The following is a 15,348-nucleotide window of genomic DNA, read 5'->3' on the forward strand; positions in this document are numbered from 1 at the left end:
AGGATTAAGGCTGTGGTCAGAGATGGCAATCAAATTAAACAAAAACAATACCTTAAGGACTATAGTTTTTCACCTAAAAAAGGGACAAAGAGCACCTGCTACCACTGCGTTACTGAACATGTAGTCTTATGTAGGAATCTGACCTGCTGTAGCATATGAACTACTTACCTGTATAAGCTACTTAAAGTGCCGTCACAATAAAGACAAGGAGAAACAGACTACAAAACTGCTGTATCTAATAACTAAATAAGCAGAGCAGGGCTGAAGAGAGTAAACAGTATTATAATATTAACAAGGAAAAAAGTAAAGAATATTTTTGGATTCTATAATTATTTGTATGTGAAACATCTGAATAGAGAGGCTATGTAACGTTAATAGAAAGGCCATGTAGCATTAATAGAAGCACCAAAACTTACCTTCTGTAATTGTGATACAGGGGAGCCATTACTGAAGGTTATATTTTGTGCTTCTGAAGCAGTATAGCTGTTCCTGGCAGATGGGCTGCAATTTAAAATGGAAGCAGGCACCATGCACTGTGCTTCAAACTGCTGACTGGAGGACGGCCACTTCCCCTTTAGCACGGAGTGACAAATGTTATCTATTCTGTTAATAATCACACGATCCTACACAAGGAAAGGAAAAAGAAAGAGATTACACAGAGCGATGGAAAACTCAGTTCACAAACATATGGAACTGAACTGCTTACATTGACTGAAAATCAAACCAATTTTCTCACAGCTGATCTGAAAATGTACCGTTCTGAAAGTTTTATATGGAGACTTGTAATGCTTATTAATTCGTCTGGATCTATCTGCTGTTCTTGAAACAGTTGACCATCCTCTCTTCTTACAAATCCTACATTCTTTTGGCATCCAAGAAACAGCCCACTCCTGGTTTGCTTCCAATCTCTCAAACCACTTGTTTACAGTTTCCTTTAACAGCATATCCTCTGATTATTTTCCTCTCTCAGTAGGGGTACCACAAGGCTCTGTCTTATTCTATCTATACATTTTCCCTTGGAAAACTTATATACTACTTTCGGTTCCAGTACTACTTATATGCAGATGATACCTAAATCAGGGCCAGATTACATGTGGTGCACTACATTTTTTTCCGCTTGTACGCAAACACTGCTCAAAGTAAACTTTTAATGTCGGAGGGTTAGCTTTCATATTATTAGTTAAAAGTAAATTGTTTGCACTCAAGGGAAACCAGATGCGTGCGAACTTAAGGACTTTGGGTATCAAGTTCGCATTAACTTCTTCTCCCCATAGAGTTCAGAGGAGCACACTGTAGAAAAAAATCTAACACTTATCTCTTGTGTGCTAACCCAACACAGCGCTACACCCAAAGGTAATTATATTTTCCATTCCACTGTTCTTTACAGATAAATAATAATAATACTTTCAATTAAGTCTTATTAATCAGTTGAAAAAAGGAAACCTGGGATTCTGACATTGTCCTTCATAAAATAAAGTAAACTTTCTATTTTATAAAACCTCACAGATAGTAATAATACTCACTTATAGGATAATAGTTTATTACTCTAATGATTTTTTTTTTATATACCTAGGTTTAATATCACAAATCGTGCATTTTAATATACACTATAAATGTGACTTTTTAAATTTGTTTTTGATTACCAAATTTAACATGGTCTTTTTTCTATTTGTTGTCAATATCTTATAATTTTCCCACTCCAAACATTTTGCTAGATGTGTTGTAAGAAAAGCTTGTGTGTGTTTGTATGCATGTATTTATATATACAAAACTATGCCAAAGTTTTAGGCAGGTGTGAACAAATGCTGTAAATTAAGAATGCTCTCAAAATTAGAAATGTTAAGTTTTTTTTTTTATCAATTAACATGATCATCAATTTAATATGTAGATTGAAACACAATAATTGACTGAAACACAAACAACTGTGTAGGAGGAATAAAAATGTGTGAGAAACAGCCAGACTCTGCTAACAAGGTGAGGTTGCTGAAAACAGTTTGATGTCAAAAGTCATACACCATGGCAAGACTGAGCACATTAACAAGACACAAGGTAGTTACACTGCATTACCAAGGTCTCTCCAAGGTAGAAATAAAGTCACAAAGAAACGGGCACCATTGAAGACCTTAGACAAAGTGGTTGGGCAAGGAAACTAAGTGCAGCAAAAGAAAGACACATCATGCTTACTTCCCTTTATTATCTGACTGTGTCCAGCAGTGCCATCAGCTCAAAATTGGCAGAAACCAGTGGGACCCTGATACACCCATCTACTGTCTGGAGAAGTCTGGTCAGAAGTGATCTTCATAGAAGACTTGTGGCCAAAAAGCTATGATTTGGAATTAAGGCCAAGTGACTCAACTATGCACACAAATACAGGAACTGTGGTGCACAAAAATGCCAGAGGGTGCACGGAACTAGCAAGTTAAAAGTTTAAATATCTTTCTGAAACAGAAGGCAGTTTTTGTTTTCTGTAGGGCTGGAAAGTGGTAAAAGTATGAGTGCCTGCAGGCATGGTGAAGCATAGTGAAGGTTCCTTGCAAGTTTGGGGCTAATTTTTGCAAATGGAGTTGGGGATTTGGACAGAATTAATGGCCTCCTCAATGCTGAGAAGAACAGGCAGATACTTATCTATCATGCAGTGCCAGGCCCATCAGGAAGGTATCTGACTGGCCCCAAATGTATTCTGCAGCATAAAACCCCCAAATAAAGAAGAATAAGTAGTTCTGGAAGTGATAGTATGGCCCCCACGGAGCCCTAATCTCAACATCATTGAGTCTGTCTGGAATTACATAGATACAGAAGTAACTAAGCTGCCTAAATCTACAGAAGAACTGTGGTTATCTCTCCAAGATATTTGGAACAACCTACCTGCTTAGTTCCTTAAAAAACTATGTGCAAGTGTACCAAGAAGAATTTATGCTGTTTTGAAGACAAAGGGTGGTCACACCAAATATTGATTTGTTTTAGATGCTTCTTCGATTTACTCACTTTGCATTTTGCTAATTGATAAAAATAAACTATTAACATATCTGTGACGTGAGTCACCAAGATCTGAGGGCCTGTATGGAACATTCTTTGGGCAGGAGGTACATGGGCTTAAGGACACCCAGAGACTGCATGGAAATGTGGAATTGTATATGCTGGACAACCCATGTACTGTCATAACTCTGTCTTATATTCATGTCACCCTGTATCCATAAATACAGGATGGGTACAGCGTATGCGTGCCCCTTGTGGGAGCAATTGTGACTCTATAAACCAAGTGGGCATAAAGGACTTAATAGTTAATAAGAGCTGTTCTTATATTCTGTAATAAGATGTATTTTATTTACGTTTCTAATCTGATTGTGTCTCAGGAGTCTGTCTGGGTAAACTGATTGTGTTCCTGTGTGATTATGTTAACTAGACTGCCCAACATCAGATTGTCTGAGTAAACTTTCTTCCCCAGTTAATTAACTTGATATGTTAATGTTTTACCTGTGAATAGACAATTGTTAGAGGTTTATGTATTGTTCATATGTTTGCTTTACTTTTTAACCAATGCCCTATGTAACCTGAAGCTCTGTAAATCTGGAATGCCAGGGTGTATAAATCTGTGTGCTGCTTTCAAATAAAGTGTTCATTTTTGTGTTCAGACAACAGAGTGTTGCCTCAGATCTGTTCTCCTCCATAACTTTAGACTGCGGTCAAAGGGAGGTAACAAGGAGCTATTGCTCTGGATAAAAGGATGTCCAGGACAAGGGAAGTGTTCTGACGGAGGTACTCATTTGGGGTACCAGGCGGTCCGTCATAATATATATTTTTGAAAGCATTTTTACTTTACAGCATTTTTTCATATTTGACTAAAACATTTTGCCAGCCAGGTGGCATTATGAAATAGCTGGGTGGGGGCACATTAATAATATCATATTTCTTTGTTATTTAAATTATATTTACTATATATTATATTTACTTATCATATTTAAATTTTACATATTACACTCTTTGTACAATGAAGGTTTTTTCGCTCTTATGCTAACCATATGCAACATAATAGTGAAAGATAAAATGTGCATAAATGCATTTTATATTTTAAAAGATGCATTTTTGGAATATACTTGCATTAAAGAAAAAGTACTTTAGGTGAAAGCCATCACCGAGTGGCATACACAAAAAAGGGTAAAATCTGTGCTAAACAAGGAAATCCTGAAATAGGGAGGTTGTATGGCATGCAAGGCATTGGGCCAAGTGGTTCTAGTCAGCTCTACATTGAGTCACTGATGTCCCTAGGTTAGGTAAGAGGTCAGACCTTGGGCCATTCTGAGAAGGAGTACAGAGTCTTCTCTTGCAGAAGCTGAGCAATAGTAGGAGCCCGGCCATCCTGGAAATCTTCAACGGTTTCCCTGGGAATGGATGTTATACAAGTTTTAGCGTCCTCTTCAGAATATTTATCAAGAAAGTCTAAAAGAAAACAAACACAGATAAAACACACAAACATACAAGTAAGTGTTTATATTGTTATACCAGTAACTTAAAAAAATAAAATTGTATGAAATGGAGATGGTTGTTGACTCAACCCTTAAATTATTGTGATTTTGCAATGTCTGAAGACAAACTGCCAGTTGTGAAGCAAAGTAGTGACAAACAACACAAGTTCTCATTTATACAATGGAGCTACCTGAAAGCAACTTATTCCATTTGTCATACCAAAACAACATTATATATCTTACAGCCATTATCAATACCAGCACAGGTTTTGTACATAATTATTAATTGAATGAAATACTATGGAAATCCTACAATAGACATTTGAAATTTGATTGGATATCTATTTAATTTATGCTTATGGTCCCTAAAGGTTTTTATTAGAGCATGTCCCACGAATGAAAATCTCTTACTTTAAATATTAGGTTCAAAGTTAAGAATTAGGTTGTAAATTATTAGCATTTTTTTCTGTAGAATTTAAGCACAAATATCTAGTGAAGATCAGTTGTATAAGGATCAATTTGTGTCATGAAAACTCATGTACTCATTTAAGGCAGTTAAAATGTTAAATAGTAATGTATCAGAACTCACATTGAAATATCCTAAACATACAGAGTCATTAAACATACAGAGTCATTAACTATTTAAATAGCACAGGTATTCTTGGTGTGAATATCTGCATATGCTTAGCAGCAATACATTAAAGGACCATAATAAAAAAAATGACATGCTCTTATTCGTTAGAGAATGCAATTGTAAGACTATCAACCCTGCTCTACTGTGTGTTCAACCCCTGCAAAAGTTGTAGCAATAAAGGAAAAAATGTAATTCATGTTGAATAACCAGGGAACCACTAGGGCAGACTCACCAGAGGGTCCCGAGACCTGGCAGAGTACTGAAACAGTTTATGATTTAAGTGAGAGGCTATGAGATGTCTCTCACAATTCCCCTGGGTGAAGAAACTGACGACTAGGAAAGTCTGCCCCCCAAATCACTCGCACCCAAGATGTGGATGACATAAATCACGGAATGATGGCATTCTGCAAAGCGGACGAAGCAGGACACTTCCTTCTTTGCTAAGAAACAGCAAATTCCTTCCTGATGATTGACATAAGCCTCTGCTATGACATTGACTGAAATCCCAGATTGAAGTCTGGCCAACTCTGGAGAGCTCTGAATATTATTTACTGGTATATTTGTGGATAGCCTCACCCCAACCTAACAGGCTAGAATCGTTGGAGATAACAACCCACACTGGCCAAAGAAAAGAGTCTCCCTGCCACCAAATTAGGGACTTGTCCTGTGATCTAACAGAACCACTTAAGACTGATTCCATTTGAGGCAGTCACCATGAGACCAACAACTTGAATGCAATGAGGAGCGGAAGGGAGTGAAATCAGTTGCAGAAGTGCACAGGCCTGTTGCAGCTTCAGTCTTCGCTGATCTGTCAAAGACAAATGCATAGTCAGTGAATCGATGATATGAACCCCAGAAAAGACACAAGCTTTTTGACAGATTAATTTTTCCATCTTTACTCTGAGTGTTAGACACAGCAGTGATTAAAAAAAGAAGGAGCCTGAACCAGAATGTTGTCTAATCAGGAACTGCAGAAATTTTTGAGCTTGTACTAGAGAAATTTGTTGAGATTGAACTACTCAGCTCCCAACACTTTTGAAAAAACTTTCCGGGAGATGTAGCTAGGTGGAAAGGGAAGGCCACAAATTAATAATGCTTGTCTTAAAAACATAATTTATGCATACCTGTTAAGTTAATTTATTTTATGGTGGTGAGAGTCCACAATCCATTACTCCTGTGAATTATTCTTCACTACCACTAGGAGGCGGCAAAAGATTCCCAAACCTCAAGAGCTCTATAAAACCCCACCCACCTCACAGGTACCTAAGTCTAACATATAGCCAAGCAAAATGTGGTAGGAAAAAAAAGAAGAGCAAAAAAAAAAAAAAAAAAAAAGAAAAAAGAAAAAAAGAAATTAGCAGCGAAAAAAAAGAGGTGCTTAAAAAAAAAAAACCCACAAAAACACATAGTGTGGGTCTTGTGTACTCTAACCACCATGAAAGAAATTAATTTATCAGGTAAGCATAAAATATAAACAACAAAGTCACTATATAGATAGTGCAAATAGGCAGACTGGATGTCGCAGCCACCAGCTGGCTGATGCTCCTGGCAACAACCTCCAGGGGAATTCCTCCTTGGACATGAGAGTCTCAAATATCCGGCCACAGGCAATCAGGAAAAATCAAGAAGCCAGCTTCAACAAACAGTATGCTGCAACTTGATAAAAGTATTAACACTGTAATAAAACATCAGTATACAGCTAATCTGTTTAAAAACGAGCAACTCGTTTCTCAACTCAAGGACCAGCCGTTTCATCAGGCATGATAATAGTGTGGAAAGTGCGCTCTCTATATACATCAACATATGCAGACGTTACCCATGCTAATGATTATTGTTTACATAAACATCTGAAAAATGCAACTATCTTTTACATCATGATCAAAACATTGTGATCAAATCATTGTACTATGCACCACAATAGAAAGAACACAGAAAATTAAACTAAAAAACAAAACTAAAAACATGACCGCTATAAAGATATGTTCTTATTGGTAGAGATATGCACATGTGACTGAAATGAAATCATCTATATATTTGTTTAGGGTTTCACAGACACTTTAGATTCTAAAGTGTCTGTGAAACCCTAAACAAATATATATATAAAACCTAAGAGAGACATTGTATCTTAATGAAAATGATATAAAAAGAAAAAAGGCAGAAATAAACAAGTCCCAAGCTAAAAGTTAAAGTGAATCAGAGAATCTGCATAACTTCTATGTATCACAATCTCATAGCTGTTTAGAGCAAGATGCTGTTTGTTGAAAAAAATATATTCTCTTTACTGCGGTCATGAGGCAACTGATCTTGTAGAATGAGAAGTAATCTGTTTAGGTGGAGGATGGCCTGCCTCCAAGTAAGCCTTATAAATCAAAAGTTTAGCAAAGAGGCCAAAAAAACTTTTAGTCCTTTCCTAGAACTACAAGTTTGTCTGAAATCCTTAGTAGGATCAATATAATACTTCAATGCTCTAACAACATCCAAATAATGCAAAAATCTCTCTGAAGCACTTTTGGGATTAGGCCTCAAAAATGGACAACAATCTCCTGACTGATATTGTCTAAAGACACAACTTTAGGCAAGAAATCAAATTTAGTCCTTAAGAACTGCCTTATTCGGAAGAAAGGCAAGATAAGGAAAGTCACAAAAAAGAGCTGACACTTCAGAAACTCTTCAAGCAGAAGAGATAGCTAAAAGAAACAAAAACGTCCAAGAATGAAGCTTAATATCCACTTAATGGAGGAGCCTGCAAAACGTTAGGACTCCAGGGAGGAGAAATTGGCTTCATCACAGTATTCATTCATGCCAAAGCCTGAAAAAAAACATGAATGTCAGGAAGATTAGCAATCTTCCTATGAAACAAAACTGAAAAGGCAGAAATCTGCTCTTTCAGAAAACTGGCGATAGGCCCTTATCCAAACAGTCCTGTAAGATCTACAAAATTCTAAGAATTCTAAAAGAATGCCAGGAAAAGCCATGGTCTATACACCAACCAATAAAAGTTTCAATTACAGAATCTGGGAATCCTCTTTAAGAACTAATCGTTCAATCTCCATTCCGTCACGCATAGAGATTAGGGATGAGGATGGAAAAAAGGACCTTGATGTAGAAGGTCTGGTTAAAACGGAAGAGGCAAAGGAGGATAACTGGACATCTGAATCAAATCTGCATACCAAATCCTGCAAGGCCAAGCTGGGGCAATCAGGATTACTTACGATTCCTCTAGCCTTATCTTGGAAATTACTCTGGGAAGAAGAATAAGAGGAGGAAACATAAGCAAGCTGAAATGACAAACTCCGCCCAAGATCCCAGGACCTCGCAAAGTACCTGGGAAGTTGGTTGTTCAAACGAGAAGCCTTTTGATCCATCTCTGGGAGACCCCAAAGATCTATAATCTGATTGAACAAATCCTGGTGAAGAGACCATTCCCCTGGATGCAAAGACTGATGACTGAGAAAATCTGCTTCCTAGTTGTTCATTAAAAGAATATGAACTGCAGAGACTAGACAGGAATTGACTTCTCCCTATTGGATAACTTGAGACACTTCCCTCAGAGCTAGGGAACTGTGGCTTCTCCCCCTGATGATTGATATAAGCCACTGCTATGACATTGTCTGATTGAAAGGGGAGATGAAACTTCCTTTTCAACAGAGGCCAAGTCTGAAGAGCCCTGAAGATAGACCATTTATTGGCAACCTCGCCTCCCAACTAGCCCAAACCCCTTGTGCTCTCAGAGACCCCCAAACAGGTCCCAAACCTGAAATACTTGCTTCTGTAATGATCACAGTCCAGGTAAAATGAGCGGATGAGCAAAAGAAGCCCCCTGAATAATAAACTAATGATTCAGCCACCAAGTCAGAGACTGATTTGTACTGTAATCCAGAAATATATTTTGAGATAGCGGAGTATGATCCCTACACTACTGATGAAGCATACAAAGCTGAAGAGGTCTCATGTGAAAAAGAGCAAATGGAATTGCATCTGAAGCAGCAATCATGAGACCCAGTACTTTCATACAAAGAGCAACAGAGGGAAACGAGAGACACTGAAGGTTCAGACTGGCTGACACAAATTTTAGCCTTCTCTGTTCTGTTAGAGAAAGTCATGGAGATTGAATCTATTTGAAACCCCAGAAAAGTAACCCTTGTCCGAGGCCCCAACAAACTCTTTGGAAAATTGATCTTCCAACCATGCTATTGAAGAAACAACAACAGTCTGCTTGTGTGAGATTCTGCTAAATGAAAAGATGGAGCTTGAACCAGGATATCATCCAAGTAAGAAAACCCTAACACCCCAAGATCTGATCAAAGACAATAGGGCACCCAGAAACTTTGTGAAAATTCTTTGAACTGTAGCAAATGGTGGAGCAACAAAATGTAAATGCTTGTCTAGAAACTGGTAATGTTCCCTGTGAATTGGAACATGAAGACCATCATCCTTTAAATCTAATGTGGACATAAACTGACCTTGCTGAACATAAGGCAGAATAGTCTGAATAGTTTCCATTTTAATAGTATGACATTTTGACAAACTTGTTCAGAGTTTTCAGATCCAGAACTGGTCTGAAAGTACCTTCCTTTTTAGGAATAATGTAGAGCAGTGAAAAACACTGATGTAGAGATTTGAAAAAAAGAGATTGAAAAGGAACTAAAGCAATCACTCCAATAGTTTCCAGATCTGAAACTGACTGAAAAAGGCTTGGGCCTTTAAGGGATTCCATGGAACATTGGACCGAAAAAAAGCTTCCTCTTGGAGGCCTTGTTCTGAATCCTATATGATAACCCTGGGAAGCTATAATCAGAGCCTCTGGATCGGCCCGCACCTCCATGCAGACTTGGAATTAGAGGTAGATTTTTTGGCTTGCTTAGGTCTGTTCCAATTAGCATTAGGCCTCCAGCATGGGCCAGAGGAGCTTTACTACAGAGAGGAGGAATCAACTTTCTGTTCCTTGTTCTGATGAAAGAAACGAAAACTATTGGACACTTTAGATTTACCTAAGGAAGAAGAGCCCTTTACCTCCAGCAACAGTAGAAATGATAGAATTCAAGTCAGAACCAAAACAATAACTTTTTTGATTTAGACACCATATAAACAGACCAGGACTTAAGCCATAAAGCTCTTCTAAAAAGTACTGCCAAGGCCATGTTTTTAACATCAATCTTAATAATGTCAAATACAGCATCACAAAAAGGAATTAGCACTTTTGAGCAGTCCCAAAGGGGACTTTTTAAGGGTTTTATTCTGTATTCTTGAAAATAGAAGCCCTGCTAACTGGCTTTAAGTGGGCTAGGTAATTAGGGGTATAACTAGCTAAGGTAGACTATTGCACCTTAGGATGCAACATACTAAATAGTATTATGTCTTAAAAGCAACAGCTGTCCACTGCTAGTTTTGTTTGATTCATTTGCCAGTTTACCAAAGAATTCCAGGGCAAGATAACAAAAAGTAAATTTATGCTTACCTGATAAATTAATTTCTTCTATGGTACGACGAGTCCACGGATTCATCCTTTACTTGTGGGATATTATCCTCCTGCTAACAGGAAGTGGCAAAGAGCACCAAAGCAAAGCTGTCTATATAGCTCCTCCCTTAGCTCCACCCCCCAGTCATTCGACCGAAGGTACAGGAAGAAAAAGGAGAAACTAAAAGGTGCAGAGGTGACTGAAGTTTAAAATAAAAAAATATAATCTGGCTTATAATCTGCTTCTTCGGAGGCTATTTTTGGGAGAAAAGTTCTTCAAGCAGAAGTTCTTCAAGCAGTGGTGCCTTCTGTTTAGCCATGTCCTGTAGCTTTGGTATTGTATCCCACAAGTAAAGCATGAATCCGTGGACTCGTCGTACCATAGAAAAAATAAATCAGGTAAGCATAAATTTACTTTTCTTCTATAAGGTACGACGAGTCCACGGCGTCATCCTTTACTTGTGGGATACAATACCAAAGCTACAGGACACGGATGAACGGGAGGGACAAGACAGATGGCTAAACAGAAGGCACCACTGCTTGCAAAACCTTTCTCCCAAAAAAAGCCTCCGAAGAAGCAAAAGTATCAAATTTGTAAAATTTGTAAAAGGTATGAAGCGAAGACCAAGTCGCAGCCTTACAAATCTGTTCAATAGAAGCATCATTTTTAAAAGCCCATGTGGAAGCCACCGCGCTAGTAGAGTGAGCTGTAATTCTTTCAGGAGGCTGCTGTCCAGCAGTCTCGTATGCCAAACGGATGATGCTTTTCAGCCAAAAAGAAAGAGGTAGCCGTAGCTTTTTGACCTCTACGTTTTCCAGAATAGACAACAAAGAAGATGTTTGACGGAAATCTTTGGTTGCTTGCAAGTAAAACTTGAAAGCACGAACCACGTCCAAGTTTTGCAACAGATGCTCCTTCTTAGAGGAAGGATTAGGACACAGAGAAGGAACAATAATCTGCTGATTAATATTCTTATTAGTAACATCCTTAGGAAGGAAACCAGGTTTGGTACGCAAAACCACCTTATCAGCATGGAAAACAAGATAAGGCGAGTCGCATTGCAATGCAGATAGTTCAGAAACTCTTCGAGCCGAAGAGATAGCAACTAAAAACAGAACTAAATTCAAACTCCATGGCGGAGCAACAGGTTTAAACACAGGCTTGATTCTAACTAAAGCCTGACAGAACGACTGAACGTCTGGAACATCTGCCAGACGCTTGTGCAGTAAAATTGATAAAGCAGATATCTGTCCCTTTAGGGAACTAGCTGATAGCCCCTTCTCCAACCCTTCTTGGAGAAAGGACAAAATCCTAGGAATCCTGATCTTACTCCATGAGTAGCCTTTGGATTCGCACCAATAAAGATATTTACGCCATAGCTTATGATAAATTTTCCTAGTGACAGGCTTTCGAGCCTGAATCAAGGTATCTATGACCGACTCAGAGAATCCCCGCTTGGATTCTCAACAGTACTACCCACAATAAGAGACTGACACTTTTCTGCCAACCTCCTGTGACTAAAGGCAAAGAATGACTGGGGGATGAGGGAAGTGGGGGAGGTATTTAAGCCTTTGGCTGGAGTGTCTTTGCCTCCTCCTGGTGGCCAGGTTCTGAATTCCCAAAAGTAATGAATGCAGCTGTGGACTCTTCCCGTTTAAGAAGAAAACATAATTTATGCTTACCTGATAAATTTATTTCTCTTGTGGTGTATCCAGTCCACGGATCATCAATTACTTGTGGGATATTCTCCTTCCCAACAGGAAGTTGCAAGAGGATCACCCACAGCAGAGCTGCTATATAGCTCCTCCCCTAACTGCCATATCCAGTCATTCGACCGAAACTAGCCGAGAAAGGAGAAACCATAGGGTGCAGTGGTGACTGTAGTTTAATATTTAGACCTGCCTTAAAAGGACAGGGCGGGCCGTGGACTGGATACACCACAAGAGAAATAAATTTATCAGGTAAGCATAAATTATGTTTTCTCTTGTTAGGTGTATCCAGTCCACGGATCATCCATTACTTGTGGGATACCAATACCAAAGCTAAAGTACACGGATGAAGGGAGGGACAAGGCAGGTACTTAAACGGAAGGGACCACTGCCTGTAGAACCTTTCTCCCAAAAATAGCCTCCGAAGAAGCAAAAGTATAAAATTTGTAAAATTTTGAAAAGGTATGAAGCGAAGACCAAGTCGCCGCTTTGCAAATCTGTTCAACAAAAGCCTCATTTTTAAAGGCCCAGGTGGAAGCCACAGCTCTAGTAGAATGAGCTGTAATCCTTTCAGGGGGCTGCTGTCCAGCAGTCTCATAGGCTAAGCGTATTACGCTCCGAAGCCAAAAAGAAAGAGAGGTTGCCGAAGCCTTTTGACCTCTCCTCTGTCCAGAGTAAACAACAAACAGGGAAGATGTTTGACGAAAATCTTTAGTCGCTCTTGTTTTTCTGCAGTACATTAGGGTATGTGACTGGATCAGGGATATGAGGGTGTCCCTCGAGACCTTTTTAGGACGTGTTTCCCTGTGTATGGATCTCTTTTTTATTCGGTCCTTGTGTTTCTAGGGGGTTCGTATAACCGAAGTGCTACTATTGTAAGACAACCTTGGGTGTTCTATGTTGGTGAGCCGTGTGGAATGATCCTTTGGATTTTTCCTGGGAATCTGTTCTCCTTTTTGGAGGCAGATAGCGGTCCTTGTCTTTCGGTCGGGTACCTTCATGGGAGTCGTGAACCGCGGAGCTGACTCCTCTGAGGCTGTTTGGGCTCGACGGACTCTGGGACTGAGTGGTCTCTAGATCGGATTTTACTGGCGGTGTAACTGATGTGCAGTTACCTGGGCTTCGGGTTTTTTCCCGTGTCGTCTATATTTTTATAGAGTGTAGGATAATTTCATGCCCTGGTGCCTCTCAAAGGGGCCGCCTTTCGTACCCACATTATTTGCATTCAGTGTCCTCTAGCTTGGGTATTGTTTTCCCAAAAGTAATGAATTCAGCTGTGGACTCTTCCCGTTTAAGAAGAAAAAAGCAATTTTTAAAGTTTTATAATATAGTGTTGTAGTTTTGCATTGCAAATGAGCTGCAGAATTGTAAAATTTCTATTGAATAAATTTGTTTCCTTTTCTCTTAGTCTAACATATAAATGTAGCAATAAAAAAGGTATATTGCTCATACGAACATCTTACATTCAGAAAAAAAAGCTTTGCACACTGGGAAAGGCTAGGGGGCAGGTTAAAAAAAACTCTGAGAGACAGTCAACAATAAATGCTCTGCTGCTTTGCAGTGCTACTGCATATTTGACTGTTTACTTCAAACAAAACTATATTATGGATGCACGGTGTTGAGGAAAACTGATACAGTGTAGGCAGAGCTAAAAAGTTAAAGCGCTAACAGTTCATGCATGTGTCCTATTCTTTCTGCAGACATACTGCATTTTGTGTGATGACATCTCAGATCACAGCATGTTCTGCTCTGGGCCCAGGTTTAACTTGAAAACCATTCTGAGTAGATTTACCAACAGATACACAGGCTGAAACAACAAGAACAAGAAGTAGAAGAACTACTAATACTATGTAAAGGACCCTGATCATTATCAAGTGCCTGAGATGTTTGTTCAATATCTGTTTGAACACCTACTGAAAAAGAAACCACTCCTCTAGGAGACAAAACTGAGGACTAAAGAAATTAATTTCCCAGAGGATCATTTATGTAAGAACTTACCTGATAAATTCATTTCTTTCATATTGGCAAGACTCCATGAGCTAGTGATGTATGGGATATACAATCCTACCAGGAGGGGCAAAGTTTCCCAAACCTCAAAATGCCTATAAATACACCCCTCACCACACCCACAATTCAGTTTAACAAATAGCCAAAGGAGTAAAAATCATCAAGAAAGGAATTTGGAAATAATTGTGCTTTATACAAAAAAATCATAACCACCATAAAAAAGGGTGGGCCTCATGGACTCTTGCCAATATGAAAGAAATAATCAGGTAAGTTCTTACATAAATTATGTTTTCTTTCATGTAATTGGCAAGAGTCCATGAGCTACTGATGTATGGGATAGCAATACCCAAGATGCGGAACTCCACGCAAGAGTCACTAGAGAGGGAGGGATAAAAAGTAAAAACAGTCATTTTCTGCTGAAAAAATTAATCCACAACCCAAAATATAAGTTAATTCTCATAAATGAGAGAAAAAACTTAAATCAAAAGCAGAAAAATCAAACTGAAACAGCTGCCCGAAGAACTTTTCTACCAAAAACTGCTTCCGAAGAAGCAAATACATCAAAATGGTAGAATTTAGTAAATGTATGCAAAGAAGACAAAGTTGCTGCTTTGCAAATCTGATCAACTGAAGCTTAATTCTTAAAAGCCCATGAAGTGGAAACTGATTTAGTAGAATGTACTGTAATTCTCTGAGGTGGGGCTTGACCCAACTATAAATACAGGGAATTATTAGGCAAGTTGTGTTTTTGAGGATTAATTTTATTATTGAACAACAACCATGTTCTCAATGAACCCAAAAAACTCATTAATATCAAAGCTGAATAGTTTTGGAAGTAGTTTTTAGTTTGTTTTTAGTTATAGCTATTTTAGGGGGATATCTGTGTGTGCAGGTGACTATTACTGTGCATAATTATTAGGCAACTTAACAAAAAACAAATATACAGGTAGCCCTCAGTTTACGCCGGGGTTAGGTTCCAGAAGGAATGGATGTAAATCGAAACCGTTGTAAATTGAAACCCAGTTTATAATGTAAGTCAATGGGAAGTGAGGGAGATAGGTTCCAGGCCCCTCTCA

General features: G+C 38.6%; 1 protein-coding gene across 3 annotated transcripts in view; it reads right to left on the reverse strand.

The window, feature by feature from the left end:
- The window catches only part of CHD6 (chromodomain helicase DNA binding protein 6), a 1,034,665-nt gene that overhangs the window by 125,939 nt on the left and 893,378 nt on the right, over nt 1–15,348 (reverse strand). For all 3 annotated transcript variants that reach the window (XM_053712106.1, XM_053712055.1, XM_053712147.1), the window contains 2 exons: nt 4,286–4,437; nt 417–623 (listed from right to left, as the gene is read on the reverse strand). In XM_053712106.1, the coding sequence (XP_053568081.1) occupies nt 417–623; nt 4,286–4,437 (359 nt within the window). The remainder of the gene's footprint in view (nt 1–416; nt 624–4,285; nt 4,438–15,348) is intronic.

The sequence above is a fragment of the Bombina bombina genome, chromosome 1, assembly GCF_027579735.1.
Source record: "Bombina bombina isolate aBomBom1 chromosome 1, aBomBom1.pri, whole genome shotgun sequence".
NCBI lineage: Eukaryota > Metazoa > Chordata > Amphibia > Anura > Bombinatoridae > Bombina > Bombina bombina.